Consider the following 15,953-nt stretch of genomic DNA (forward strand, 5'->3'; position numbering starts at 1 on the left):
CTGACATCACCCCTGAACGGCCTGACTCTAATTTTAAGGTTTAGCCGCTTTGCTCTGGACTCCGCCCCCCCCCCCCCCCACCAACCAGGGGAAATAGATTCTCTCTATATCTACCCTACAAACCCTTTAATCATCTTAAACACCTTCATTTCATCACCTCTTAATCCTCAATATCAAGGGAACACAAGCCTAGTTTACACAACCTGTCCTCATAATTTAACCCTTTCAGACCCCGATTTCATTTGGGTATCGCGCCCGTGTGTACTGTCTGGCAGGATAGAACTGGAAAAGCAGGAATCCTGACTGATGTCTGTTGTTTCCCCCACCCCCTCCCTGCCCTGGGGCAACTGCAGCACCTACCACACCAACTATTCAATTCAATTCAATTCAAATCGCTTTATTGGCATGACAAGTTACATCTTATGTTGCCAAAGCATCGGAAAACATTCATGTTTGTTCACAAAAATACAGCTCTATCCATACAGTGTATAAACAGATATATCCCTGAGTGTATAAATATATACTTTCATATAATTTATATATACTCTTTTCTTATATTTACTGGTTGTCCCTCTGTTTATGGCAAGCTGTAACATAGTGTGCCGCTAGTGTTATGCAATTTCTCTCTTCCCCTAGTAGGTATGGGAGTTTTTGGTCGTCATTCAAATTTCTGAATTCCGGGCATATTTTTGTGAATTTTGGGTAGAAATTCTCCCTTATGCCCTGATATTTTCTACAAGCTGTGAGGAAGTGCATCTCTGTCTCCACCACTCCCTAACTCCGAGCAGAGATGGAATGCCAGACTGACCTGTGAAATTTAAAACAGGAAAGGAAGTTATCCCCTCCCCCCCCTCAAAAAACGACAAAAGTAAAAGATGAAAATAAACCGACTCCTTCTCCCAGCCTTCTGGGAGGGAAGGAAATGACAGGGATCAGTGTCAGTGTTGGCAGGTTTACTTGCGGACCTTCCCGATGAACAGGTGTGTGAGAAACACGAGGGCAGAGAGGTCGAAAACTCGTAAAATAATCAGTGCCAGCTGTGGTTCAGTGGGTCGCTCTCTCGCCTCTGAGTCAGAAGGTTGTTGGTTCACGTCCCACTCCAGAGACTCGAGCACAAAAATCTAGGCTGACACTCCCAGTGCAGCGCTGAGGGAGCGCTGCACTGTCTGAGGTGCCGTCTTTAGGATGAGACGTTAAACCCCCGTCTGCCCTCTCAGGTGGACGTAAAAGATTCCCACGGCACTATTTCGAAGAAGAGCAGGGGAGTTCTCCCCGGTGTCCTGGGGCCAATATTTATCCCTCAATCAACACCTAAAACTGATGATCTGGTCATTATCATGTTGCTGCTTGTGGGAGCTTTTGTACGGGATGTCTTAAAGCCAGCAGAAAGAGAGACTACAGTCAGCCTGTGCCGAGTCTGAACTCAGGGTCCAAAGGTGAAAGGTTGTGCTGTAACTGATTAACAACAGCAACAACTTATGTTTGTCCAGTGCCTTTAATGCAAAAAAAAATCCCAAATCACTTCACAAATGAGAAATAGATGGGAAACTGAGGGAGAAAGAAAGACTTGCAGTCATATCGCGCCTTTCACGACCACCGGATGTGTAAGGGGTTTTAGATCGCAGAGGTTTCTCTCTCTAGAGGCCTCTCTCTCTTGCACAGTAAAACCGTGAGTGGTTCGACCCACTCGCCCCTTAGATTCTATACTCTGGACTTTGGGGCAGGAACTACAATGTAGAGAAAACTCTTATAGACCAAGTTTGATGAAACGAAATGGAATTTTATTGCATAATGTAAAACAAATCAAAATGCAAGCAAATAAGAGGGTACATGGGAGGGGAAAACACAAATGAATCATAACGATACAATACTAACTAAGGCAGGTACAGGCATATTATATTCTACAAAGATCATCATGAAATGGGGAAAACACACGGAACATCAAGGGACAACAACTCATGTTAATTATACCCTTAAATGTCCACCCCCTTAAACCTATCTAGAGCTGATTATGAAGGGCCAGAAACATGCTCACCAATCCAACTAGGAAGTGTAAGGTTTTGAAACAGGTCTGCGTTTAATCCTTTCAGGCGTCCCGTCTCCACGTGGTTGTTGCAGCCCCAGCGAGCTGCGCCACACCTCTCTCCTGAGGTGGGGGTCAGGGACTGTAGTGTATGTACCTTTAAGAGCCCCTGTGTACTGTAATACCGGTAGTGACCACTCGGGTATATAAGCCTGTATAGTGTCTTGTATCTTTTAGTTCACCTCCAGACTTTGTTCAGTAAACACCTGTTAAACCAACTTCTGCATTCCGTGTCTCCATTAACACACGGATACAACAGTGGCGACGAATTGGAAACGGACTTACCTGCAATTCGGCAGCACCTCAAGGAGATCGATTCCTCAGACGAAGGTCGAAGGAAAAAAAACCGGAAAAAAAAACAACCTGTGGTTTCACCAGCTAGCCGGGCTGGTGGCAGGTACTGCACTAATCCTTCCTGGTCGGCGGGCTGGGGCTCGATCGGGTGGCTCTGCAGCGGGGCCGAGCAGCGAGTCGGAAGGCGGAGGCAAACAGAGACGGAGGGTGGAGCACTCGGGAGACGGCCGGCGCTGCAAAGCAGGTCGGCGTTCGGACCAAGCAGAGGGAGGGAAAAGTCCCAGAGAGTCCGGGGGGAACGAGTCTCCAACTATTAAAAATATCTGTGTAAATAAAAACCGCGGAGAACAGCGTTGTCAGCAGCGGCGGGAAAGCGCGGGAGGCGCCATTTTTTTCTCGGCAGGGAAGAAAGGAAAGCATGGGAGGCGCCAGTTTTGATTTTCAGGATGCCTAAGACTGGCAATATTACTGCTTTTGATAGTGATATAGAGGATTGGACCACATATGTGGAAAGAGTGGAGGTATATTGCACAGCGAATGAAGTAGAGGATGATAAAAAGGCATCGGTACTTCTAAATCTGATGGGCGCAAGGACACACGGGCTGTTATGAAACTTAATCACTCCAGCCAAACCGATGGACAAGAATTTTAAGGAGATTGTTGATACCCTACAGGAGCACTTAAACCCAACACCGCTGCTGATAGCGGAACGATTCAAATTCTTCAGGAGGAATCAGCACAAGAATGAAAGTAACGCTGATTACCTCACCGAATTAAGAAAGCTGTCAAAGCACTGCCAATTCGGGGCAGGACTGGCAGATTCTCTACGAGACAAATTCGTCTGCGGTCTCCTAAGTGAAGGAACACAGAAAAGGCTACTTTCTGAGAAAGATTTGACACTGGACAAGGCTTTCAGTGTGGCTGTATCATACGAAGCAGCAGCAAGAGGAGCTGCAGAGATACAGCAAAAGCCACAGGACTTCGGCACCCATGAAATGACACGGGGTTTCGAGAGATGTTATAGCTGCGGCAGATCCACCCATGACCAGAGGGACTGCTGGTTCAAGGACAAAGCATGCAGGCAATGCGGAAAGATGGGACACATTGCACGTGTATGCCGATCTGGAAACAAAAAATCCACTGACAGAAAAAGAATCAATAAGGAAAAGTACAGAAAGGTACAAATGATGACAGACAGTAGCTCCGAAGACCAGAAGAGCGATAGCGACTCCGGAAACAAGAGACTAAGCTGTCTCAAATTACATAATGTAATTGCCAAAGAAGATTACCAGACCATTTGGGTTACCCTCACGATAGCGGGGTCCCCAGTTAAAATGGAGCTAGATACAGGATCAGCTCTGACCGTCATAAGTCGACGGGATTACGAGCGGCTATTTCCGCATATACCTTTGAAAGACACATCCATTATCTTGAAGACATATACGGGGCAGAAAGTATACCCCAGAGGGAAAATAAGGGTGCCTGTTGTATACAACGGCAAGGAAATACAGAAGTTGTATTTATACGTTCTGCAAGATGGTGGTCCACCGCTGTTGGGACGTGAATGGATCAGGAAGATACGTTTAGACTGGCACTCCATTCAGGCACTGACGGTGACCAGTAAGAAAAAAAATGATGATGACGTCATACCTGAACGATTAAAAGACATCTTGGCCAACAGGAACTAGGAACCTTGAAAGGCGTCACCACCTCAATAAAAGTGGAAGATGCGGCAATTCCCAAGTTTTTTAAGGCAAGGCCGGTGCCATACACAATTCGTCCAGCAGTCGAGGCAGAGCTGGAGAATTTGGAAAAGGCAGGCGTGTTATCCAAGGTAGATTGGAGCGAGTGGTCAACACCCATCGTCCCGGTCATGAAGAAAACGTTGAATAATGATAAATCTGAAGAACAGAGAAAAATTCGCATCTGTGGGGACTTCAAGGTGACTGTAAACCCGGTCCTTCACACGGTACAGTATCCTCTTCCGAGGATAGAAGATATTTTCGCCTCACTATCCAGAGGGAAACGTTTCACCAAAGTTGACTTGGCACAGGCATATCTACAGATGGAGGTTGAGGAGGCCTCTAAAAAGTATCTCACGATAAACACACACAAAGGCCTGTACCAGTACAATCGACTGGTTTTCGGAGTAGCATCAGCTCCAGCTATCTGGCAAAGAGCTATGGAGCAAGTCCTGCAAGGGATTCCGGGGACTCAATGCTACCTAGACGACATCCTTGTAACAGGAGAAAACGAAAACGACAACGAGCACCTTGCCAATTTGGAGCAGGTGCTCACTAGGCTGAGAGAACGGGGCCTACGAGCAAATCGCCCCAAGTGCGAATTTTTCCAGAAACAAATATATTGTGGCCATATAATTAACGAAGAAGGGTTGCATAAGTCACCTGAAAAAATTGAAGCGGTCATAAAAGCCCCAGCACCTGAAAATGTCTTACAATTAAGGTCGTTCCTGCGATTGATAAATTACTATCATAAATTTTTACCGAACTTGTCAACTGTTCCGCACCCTCTTAACGCACTGCTACAAATGGGAGTAATTTGGAAATGGAGCGAAGACTGTAAACGTGCCTTCCATAAATGCAAAGGCTTGATCACGTCCAAGGAGGTGTTGGCTCATTACAACCCATCACTGCCAATCAGACTGGCGTGCGATGCATCCCCTTACGGCATAGGAGCGGTATTATCGCATAGATTCCCTGATGGCTCGGAGCGGCCGATAGCTTTTGCGTCACGCTCATTGAACTCAGCTGAGCGTAACTATGCCCAGATCGACAGGGAAGCACTCAGCCTGGTGTGGGGAGTGAAGAAATTCAACCATTACCTACACGGACAAAAATTTACCTTGTTGACTGACCATCAACCCCTCGTCTCCATATTCAACCCTAAAAAGGGCGTTCCCATTATGACAGCGCAAAGGCTACAGAGGTGGTCCCTTTTCCTAGGGGCACACCAATATGACATAGAATACAAAGGATCAAAACAGCATGGGAATGCTGACGGTTTATCGCGCCTACCATTGCCAACGGTAGAAGAGGCACCTACAGTGGACCCAGTGGAGATGTTCCACTCAACCATAGTGGAATGTCTACCAGTAACAAATTCTACCATTGAAAAGGAAATGAGAAATGACCCGACTCTCTCACGAGTCTACGATTTAACGGTGAAGGGATGGCCAGCACATGGCGAACCACTGTTGCCAGCATTCTCGCAAAGAAGAGAACAGCTGTCAGTGTGCCGAGGAACCTTGATGTGTGGATCCAGAGTGGTGATTCCACCCAAACTCCAGGATAAAGTGCTAAAGGAGCTTCACGAGGGGCATCTGGGTGGAGTGAAAATGAAGAACCTAGCCAGAGCGTTTGTGTGGTGGCCAGGTATCGATGGAGACATCGAAGAAATGACCAAGAGCTGTCTAGGATGCCAGAAGGTCCAAAACGCCCCACCACAAGCCCCTCTACATCCATGGGAGTGGCCCTCATCTCCATGGCAAAGGGTACATATCGACTTTGCTGGTCCATTTATGGACTCAATGTTCTTAATCGCGGTTGATGCACACTCCAAGTGGTCGGAGGTAATAAAGATGTCCTCCACCACCACAGAAAAAACCATCACAGTATTAAGGACCATATTTGCCAGGAATGGGCTGCCTGAACAGATCTGTTCTGATAATGGACCGCAATTTGTGTCCGAAGAATTCAGGAAGTTCTTAAAAAACAATGGAGTTAAGCACTACACGTCTGCCCCATACCATCCCGCCACCAATGGATTAGCTGAAAGGTTTGTCCAGACCTTCAAGAAGGCCATAAAGGCCATGGGTAATGAAGACATAAATCTACAACATAAGGTAGATAACTTCTTGTTTGCGTACAGGAATGCAACACATGTGGTTACAAACCAAACTCCCGCCATGATGTTTTTCAATAGAAGACTAAGATGCCGGCTGGATTTGATCAAGCCAAACATCAGAAGGGACGTAGAGAACCGGCAATTTCAAGGCACGAATGTAAGGCCAACTAGAACCTTCCAGATAGGTCAACAAGTTTTGGCCCGGGACTACCGTACCGAGAAATGGCAGCCTGGAACTATTTGCACACGACTAGGACTGCTGATGTATACCGTGGACATTGGAGAAAGTATAATAAGGCGCCATGCTGACCAGATGATAGAGTCATCCGAAAAGGGACAACCTACACCACAACTCTATATGTCTAATGATGAAGCAGAGATACCCATAGTATCTACCTCCGATCCGGTGATACTGGAACCAGATGAACCCGACACTGGCATTCAAGCCGAATCGACCTTGCCAAAAGAACCTACGACACCACTGAAAACTACTACACCACCGAGGCGTTATCCGGACCGAGTCAGGAAGCCTCCAGAGAGACTGACTTATAATTGATTAACTGCAGCAAATGTGTAGATTATTGTTCTTGTAAACATGTTAATTAGTGATTACTTAAAATGTTATGTACCAATTATCTAAAAGGGGAGGAATTGTAGTGTATGTACCTTTACGAGCCCCTGTGTACTGTAATACCGGTAGTGACCACTCGGGTATATAAGCCTGTATAGTGTCTTGTATCTTTTAGTTCACCTCCAGACTTTGTTCAGTAAACACCTGTTAAACCAACTGCTGCATTCCGTGTCTCCATTAACACACGGATACAACAGGGATGGCTGGACACCGGCTGGTCTGGATGTCGGCGGGGTCGGGGATCGTTTGCTCGACCCCGGTCAGAGGAGCCTCGGGCTGGCCCCCATCGTTTCTTCTTGTCTCTTCTCCTGAGCCGGAGCAGGTCGATGGCCTCTCATTTCGTCAACAGCCCGGGGTTGGTTGATGATCTCCCGATGTTTTACCCCGGGGCGGGACGCCGGCTCGAACCGTCTTCTTCTCCTTCTTCTAGCGATGATGCTACCGATACGATGGTAGCACCACGATGGCTTCCCTTTTCTTCCTACCCCTGGGTTCCCAGATATACTTCTCATCAGAAGCCCTTATCTCGCGCCAAATCAGGTTAGTCTTTTGTTTTATTTTTTTGGCGGGCTGGGAGCACAACGGGGTAGTTATTATATTTTAAACTGTTCCTGGATGGCCGGTAACGGGCCATCTCTGGTCTGGAATGACCGTCATTGTTTTTAATGTCCTGGTGATGTCCTTAACGGGTCCTTGATGCTCTTCTCATGCATATGAAACTGTTCCCTTTTGTCTGGGTAAACACGTAGATGGCCTTTATCTACAGACCGATCTTGACTGGATCTGCATCCAATCTATATGTATATGTGGGTGTCTGGTTTCGTTCTCTCAGAAACGGCTTCCAGAACTTACTGTGGGCTGAATCCACAAAACTGTCTGAGGACTGCAGGAACCATTTTAAAGTGTCCCAATAAGTTGGTCACGGGGTCTGGCGGCCATTTTGAATGCCCCTTTTTCCTAGGCTTCTTTTAAAACAGGCTTTAAAATCATGGCCTCTTCTGACATTCGAACTTTTATAATATAAAGTTCAATTTTGCAAATCGTACAGATGTCCCAAAGTGATTTACAGCCAATAAAGTACTTTTTGAAGTGTAGTCACTGTTGTAATGAAGGAAACGCGGCAGCCAATTTTCACACAGCAAGCTCCCACAAACAGCAATGTGATAAAGGACCAGATAATCTGTTTTAGATGCTGATTGAGGGATAAATATTGGCTAGGGGAGTTCAGAATGGACAGGTGAAAGATGTCCAGTACATGCACACACACACACACACAACATTAATACATCCAACACTGGAACAGTGAGACACTGGGGAAGGAGCTCAGGGCTTGTTCAGCTGGGAGTTTTCGAACTCAGTCAATCAGATCGTTAGTTCATTTGTTCCTGGAAAACAAAGAGATTGGGAAACACTGGAGGCCTTTTTCCAGGTAGGTGTGCAGGGAAAGCCCCATCACAGAATCCTCTGGAGAGGCGGAAGCTTTAAAGGCACTTCCCTGTTGACAGAAAGACTCGCATTTCACCACCTCAGGACGTCCCAAAGCGATTCACAGACAATGAAGTACTTTTTGAAGTGTAGTCACTGTTGTAATGTAGGGAAACACGGCAGACAATTTACGCACAGCAAGCTCCCACAAACAGCAATGTGATAATGACCAGATTATGTTTTAGTGATGTTGGTTGAGGGATAAATATTGGCCAGGACACCGGGGAGAATGTAATGTAGCACGGGCGCGTGAATCGTGTGAGATTAACTCCTCTACTGCAGCCCGAGCAGAAATCAGTTGTGCTAATTCTGTACTTGAACCCAGGGCCTACTGGTCTGCAGATCTGGCGATAGCCTCAGGGACTGTATTCATTAAACCATCAGAGAAGTTTCTCCGGCACACTTTATAGGCCATTTCCTATCAGCTCGATGTTTCATTGTCACTACTCTTTTTATCAAACTATCACGCACTTTCTAAAAATGTTGCAAGCTGATAGAGAATTGGTTATAGCCTGTCATGTGATCATCCTTCTTATGGCCTATGACACTATCCGAATCTTTCATGTGAATGACACCCTATTACTCACAATCCAGTCATCATAATCCCGGCATTTACAGTAAGCCAGTTCCTCTGACACATTTGACTGTAATTGTATGAATTATAATGAACAGTTCGGATGGTTTCCATAAAGAATAAAATAACAGATCCCCGGGAGTGAGTTACAGGCTGGAATCTAATTGAGGGGTTCGGGGGATTTATATATAGAATAACAGATACCCGGGAGTGAGTTACAGGCTGGAATCTAATCGAGGGGTTCGGGGGGGTTTATATATAGAATAACAGATCCCTGGGAATGAGTTACAGGCTGGAATCTAATCGAGGGGTTCGGGGGGTTTATACATAGAATAACAGATCCCTGGGAATGAGTTACAGGCTGGAATCTAATCGCGGGTTTGGTGAAAACTCTGGCCTCTTGTCCATCCCCCACTCCCTTCGCTCCACCATTGGCGGCTATGCCTTCGGCTGCCGAGACCCTAAGCTCTGGAAACGTGTACAGGGGAGTTCTGCAGAAGCTACCCTGGAGGAATGGGAGATGCACCCAGGAAATGCACGTTTAATGTTGGGCATATTAGAATACACAGTCCACATCACGTGATACATTGCGCACAGGGCATCGTATATTACAGAGCACCCTATAGATCACATCCTAAATAATGCATGATATACCTTGTCCTTTTCAAAAGTATGGACTCCTGATTTCACTCTAAGACAACAACATCTACTCCCAGATCACATTAGGACCAGGAGGAGGCCATTCAGCCCCTCAAGCCTGTTCCGCCATTCAATGAGATCCTGGCTGATCTGTGCCTCAATTTCATTTACCCACCTTGCTCCATATCCCTTGATACCCCTTACCCAGCAAAAATCTATCGACCTCAGACTTGAAAATTACAATTGACTCAGTGTGCACCGTTTTTTGGAGGGTCTTTAGCCCAGACTGTACATAGGACAAGCGATCCACCGGTGGGAGACTGAATCCTGAGCCAGCGGATTGCACCACGCATGTTAAACAATGACAACAACACCTTGTTGTCAGGTACATACAGCACCTTTAACACAGAAAAAACATCCCAAGGCGCTTCACAGGAGCGATTATCAAACAAAATTTGACACCGAGCCACATAAAGAGATATTAGGACAGGTTGGTCATAGAGGTAGGTTTTAAGGAGCATCTTAGAGGAGAGAGAGGCGGAGAGGTTTAGGGAGGGAATTCCAGAGTTAGGGCCCAGGCAGCTGAAGGCACGGCCACCAATGGTGGAGCGATAATACTCAGGGATGTGCAAGGGGCCAGAATTGGAGGCGCGCAGAGATCTTGGAGGGGTTGTAGGGCTGGAGGAGGTTACAGAGATCGGGAGGGGGTTGTGGGGCTGAAGGAGATTACAGAGCTAGGGAGGGGGTTGTGGGGCTGAAGGAGATTATAGAGCTAGTGAGGGGGTGAGGCCATGGAGGGATTTGAAAACAAGGATGAGAATTTTAAAATCGTGGCGTTGCTGGACCGGGAGCCAATGTAGGTCAGCGAGCAACAGGGGGTGATGGGTGAACGGGACTTGGTGCGAGTTAGGATACGGGCAGCCGAGTTTTGGATGAAGTCAAGTAAAGGGTTAAAACAGAGTGAATCTTGAACAGTTACTGAAACCACTGTACTGGCCCGCTGCCCCCCTTAGCCCGTCCTTACCTGCTGCTCCGCAGTCTGCACACTCGCTGTTCTCGCCCTCTCTCAGTAGCTCCAGGAGAATCTTCTTATTCCTGTCCCAATCGCCCATAGTTTGAAACTAAATCAGAGCAACTCACACACACAGCCCAGTGAATCCAGGCTCCGATCAGAGACAGCGTGTGTTGTGTGTGCAGAGCCCAGGCTGATAGATGGATCTGGCTCACTAAATCCCCACCAGTGTTGTGTCTCCGCCAGTTAAACAGGCTGCTGTTTGAGCCCTGCTCTCTATCTCTCTCTCTTATGTCCAGCCCACAAGTTAGGTTTTAGTCTCCTCCCTGTTCTGTGGTTTCAGCTCTCAACAGACTCACCTCCTACTCACAGCCCAGTTCCTGCCTCTGGCTATCACACACTCACCAGGGTATTTTTTTCTCTCTCAAGATTGAAAACCAGGGATTTCCTTCCCAGCATGAAGATACCAGCCTTAAAGGGGCCTTGTTGTCTATGGATCTCCCCTGGGCTAGAGACGGGAATGTCCCAACTTTCCATTAATTGAAGATTAATCGTGTGTGTGTGTTTTTATTTTGTTTCTTTTTTTAAAAAAAGAACTTGCATTTATATAGCGCCTTTCACCACCTCAGGACGTCCCAAAGCGCTTTACAGCCAATGAAGTACTTTTTGAAGTGTCGTCACTGCTGTAATGTTCTTTGAACTTTTTTTTTATTGATTATTTGAAAATTATTGATGAGATGAAGTAGGGGCGGGAGGAGGCTCGTGTGGAGCATAAACACCGGCACAGACCAGCTGGGCCGAATGGCCTGTTTCTCTGCTGTAAAATTCTCCATCTCTGTAAACTCCTACAACCCTTCACGATCTCTGCGCTCCTCCAATTCTGGCCTCTTGCGCATCCCCGATTTTAATTGCTCCACCATTGGTGGCCGTGCCTTCAGCTGCCTGGGCCCTGAGCTCTGGAATTCCCTCCCTAAACCTCTCCTCCTCTCCAACTCTCTCCCCTCCTTTAAGTTGCTCCTTAAAACCTCCCCCTCACCTGTCCTAATATCTCCTGATGTGACTTGGTGTCAAATTTTGTTTTGATAATCGCTCCCGCGAGGCACCTTGGGATGTTTTACTACGTTAAAGGCATTATATAAATGTAAGTTGTTGTTGTAATTATAAAAAGTATTGGCGGTGGGGCGAGCGACTGAAGGACAGCCAACGTAACCATGGGGTAGATTCCCAGAAAGTGTCGGCACCTTTAGGGCAGAAAATTGGGAGGTGGGAAGAATGCACGAGAGAAAACGATAATCCCATTGATCAATTTTCTCACTCACAAACCACAGGACAATCTGTCCCATTGGGGATCTCCCCCTCCCTGGACCGGCAATTTATTTAATCTCCTGAAGGAGGTGAATTTCCAAAGCAATTTCTTCCTGACCAGGTGGGTAATCTGGCAACATTCCAGGATTACTTAACTCCTGACGAGTGCCATTCCTCGGATGACATTCCCATGGTTTGGGCAGCACATTGTGTCGTGTAGATTATCTCGGTCTGTTCTAGTCTTCAAAGCCTTCGAAACCCATTCATTTCTGAAGGCTGTGACTCTTTGGTGGGGTTACTGTTCCACAGAGCCTGACCCCCTCAATTATCCATCTAGAAATGGCCATTGGGTGTCAGCCGTGGCTCACGGGTAGCACTCGTGCCTCTGAGTCAGAAGGTGGTGCGTTCATAGTCCCACTCCAGAGACTAGAGCACAAAATCCAGGCTGACTCTCCCAGTGCAGTGCTGAGGGAGTGCTGCACTGTCAGAGGTGCCGTCTTTCGGATGAGATGTTAAACTGCTCTCTCAGGTGGACATAAAAGATCCCACGGCCACTATTCGAAGAAGAGCAGCAGAGTTAGCCCCCGGTGCCCTGGCCAATGTTTAGCACTCAACTAACACCTAAAAGCAGATCAATGTCGCACTGTTGTGTGTGGGATCTTGCTCTGCGCAAATTGGCTGCTGCGTTCCCTACATTACAACAGTGACTACACTTCAAAAAGTACTTCATTGGCTGTAAAGCGCTTTTGGATGTCCTGAGATTTGTCCCCTTGACTGACCCTGGGCCACTGAAGCTGATGACAGTGGCTGAGATCAGCACTGCCTGGGGCAATCGAACCAGTCCGTATCGCTCAGAGAGGTGTCATTACACTACTAGGTGTATTCTATAGGCCACCTACTAGTGGGAAGGATATAGAGGAGCAAATTTGCAGGGAAATTATAGAGAGGTGCAAGAACTATAGAGTAGTGATAATGAGGGACTTCAACTATCCTAATATAGATTGGGAACGAAATAGTGTGAAGGACAGAGAGGGGGAAGAATTTCTGTTGTGTGTTCAGGAGAACATTTTTGATCAGTACGTTTCTGGCCCAACGAGGAAGGAGGCATTGCTGGATCTGGTTCTGGGGAATGAGGTGGGGCAACTGGAGCAAGTGTCAGTAGGGGAACATTTAGGGAACAGTGATCATAGTATCATAAGGTTTATGAAACACCTTTTGGAAGTCCATGTACACCACATCAACCACATTGCCCTCATCAACCCCCTCTGTTACTTCATCAAAAAATTCAATCAAGTTAGTTAAACACAATTTGCCTTTAACAAATCCGTGCTGGCTTCCTTTAATTAATCCACACTTGTCCAAGTGACTGTTAATTTTGTCCCGGATTATCTAGAGTCAAAATACTTAATTGGCGGAAGGCCAATTTCAGTGGATTGAGAATGGACCTGGCCCGGGTAAATTGGATTCAAAGATTGGCAGGCAAAAATGTAATTGAACAATGGGCTGGCTTTAAAGTGGAGTACAGTCGAGGTACATTCCCACGAGGGGAAAAGGTGGGGCAACCAAAGCCAGAGCTCCCTGGATGACAAAGAAATAGTAAAAGCAGAAAAAAGGGGCATCAGGTTGAGAATACAAGTGAAAACCAGGCTGAATATATAAAGTCCAGAGGGGAAGTGAAAAAGGAAATAAGAGGGGCAAAGAAGGAGTATGAGAATAGAATAGCCGCTAACATAAAAGGGAATCCAAAAGTCTTCTATAGGCATATAAGTAGTAAAGGGGTAGTAAGAAGAGGGGTAGGACTGATTAGGGACCAAAAAGGAGACCTACACATGGAGGCAGAGGGTTTGGTTGAGGTACTAAATTAGTACTTTACATCTGTCTTCACCAAGGAAGAAGATGTTGCCAAGGTCATAGTGAAAGAGGAGGTAGTTGAGATATTGGACGGGATAAAAATTGATAAGGAGGAGGTACTAGAAAGGCTGGCTGTACTTAAAGTAGATAAGTCACCAGGACCGGATGGGATACATCCTAGGATGCTGAGGAAAGTAAAGGTGGAAATTGCGGAGGTACTCGCCATAATCTTCCAATCCGCCTTGGCTACAGGGGTGATGCCAGAGGACTGGAAAATCGCAAATGTTACACCCTTGATCAAAAAAGGGTGTAAGGATAAACCCAGTAACTACAGGCCAGTCAGCTTAACCTCGGTAGTGGGGAACCTTTTAGAAATGATAATCAGGGGCAAAATTAACAGTCACTTGGACAAGTGTGGATTAATTAAGGGAAGTCAGCACGGATTTGTTAAAGGCAAATGTATTTAACCAACTTGATTGAATTTTTTGATGAGGTAACAGAGAGGGTTGTTGAGGGCAGTGCGGTTGATGTGGTGTACATGGATTTCCAAAAGGCGTTTGATAAAGTGCCACATAATAGGCTTGCCAGCAAAGTTGAAGCCCATGGAATAAAAGGGACAGTGGCAGCCTGGATACGGAATTGACAGGAAACAGAGAGTAGTGGTGAACGGTTGTTTATCGGACTGGAGGAAGGTATACAGTGGTGTTCCCCAGGGGTCGGTTCTAGGACCACAGCTTCTCTTGATATATATTAATGACTTGGACTTAGGTGTACAGGGCACTATCAAAATCTGCGGATGACACAAAACTTGGAAGTATAGTGAACCGTGAGGAGGATAGAGATAGACTTCAAGAGGACATAGACAGGCTGGTGGAAGAAGTTTAACACAGAAAAGTGCGAAGTGATACATTTTGGTAGGAAGAACGAGGAGAGGCAATATAAACTAAAGGGTACAATCCTAAAGGGGGTGCAGTAACAGAGAGACCTGGGGGTATATGTGCACAAATCGCTGAAGGTGGCAGGGCAGGTTGAGAAAGCAGTTAAAAAACATACGGGATCCTGGGCTTCATAAGCAGAGGCATAGAGTACAAAAGCAAAGAAATTATGATGAACCTTTATAAAACACTGGTTTGGCCACAACTGGAGTAGTGTGTCCAATTCTGGGCACCGCACTTTAGGAAGGATGTGAAGGCCTTAGAGAGGGTGCAGAAAAGATTTACAAGAATGGTTCCAGGGATGAGGGACTTCAGTTACATAGATAGACTGGAGAGAGTGGGGTTGTTCTCCTTAGAGCAGAGGAAGTTGAGAGGAGATTTGATAGAGGTTCAAAATAATGAGGGGTCTAGACAGAGTAGATAGAGAGAAACTGTTCCCATTGGCAGAAGGGTCGAGAACCAGAGGACACAGATTTAAGGTGTTTGGCAGAAGATCCAAAGGCAACATGAAGGAAAACTTTTTTATACAGTGAGTGGTTAGTGATCTGGAATGCACTGCCTGAAAGGGTGGTGGAGGAGGCAGATTCAATCACGGCTTTCAAAAGAGAGTTGGATAAGTACCTGAAGGAAAAAAATTTGCAGGGCTACGGGGAAAGGGCGGGGGAGTGGGACTAGCTGAAGTGCTCTTGCAGAGAGCTTGCACGGGCTCGATGGGCCGAATGGCCTCCTGTGCTGTAACCATTCTATGATTCTATGGTACCTCACTGTATAAAGATAGACTTGCATTTCTACAGCGCCTTTCATGACCTCTGAACGTCTTAAAGCGCTTTACAGCCAATTCAGTACTTTTGAAGTGTAGTCACTGTTGTAATGCAGGAAATGCAGCAGCCAATTTGCGTACAGCAAACTCCCACAAACAGCAATGAGATAAATGACCAGATAATCTGCTTTTAGTGATGTTGGTTGAGGGATAAATATTGGCCAGGACACCGGGGAGAACTCCCCTGCTCTTCTTCAAAATCGTGCCATCAGATCTTTTACTTCCACCTGAGAGGGCAGACGGGGCCTCGGTTTAACGCCTCATCCGAAAGACGGCACCTCCGACAGTGCGGCACTCCCTCAGCACTGCACTGGAAATGTCAGCCTAGATTTTGTGCTCAAGTTCCTGGAGTGGAACTTGAACCCACGACCTTCTGACTCAGAGGCAAGAGTACTACCCACTGAGCCACGGCTGGATAAACTCAGTGAGTGCCTTTCATTCCCAGTCTTCAACACCGATT

General features: G+C 46.5%; 1 protein-coding gene across 1 annotated transcript in view; it reads right to left on the bottom strand.

The window, feature by feature from the left end:
- adap2 (ArfGAP with dual PH domains 2) overlaps window positions 1–11,548 on the bottom strand; it is a 39,949-nt gene extending 28,401 nt beyond the window's left edge. The window contains exon 1 of the mRNA XM_085963973.1: window positions 10,595–11,548. Coding sequence (XP_085820099.1) covers window positions 10,595–10,682 — 88 coding nt within the window. The 5' untranslated portion in view covers window positions 10,683–11,548. The remainder of the gene's footprint in view (window positions 1–10,594) is intronic.
- Window positions 11,549–15,953: the final 4,405 nt, after the last annotated feature.

This window comes from Somniosus microcephalus, chromosome 21 (genome assembly GCF_052327205.1).
Source record: "Somniosus microcephalus isolate GS21.2 chromosome 21, FLI_Smic_1.0, whole genome shotgun sequence".
Lineage (NCBI taxonomy): Eukaryota > Metazoa > Chordata > Chondrichthyes > Squaliformes > Somniosidae > Somniosus > Somniosus microcephalus.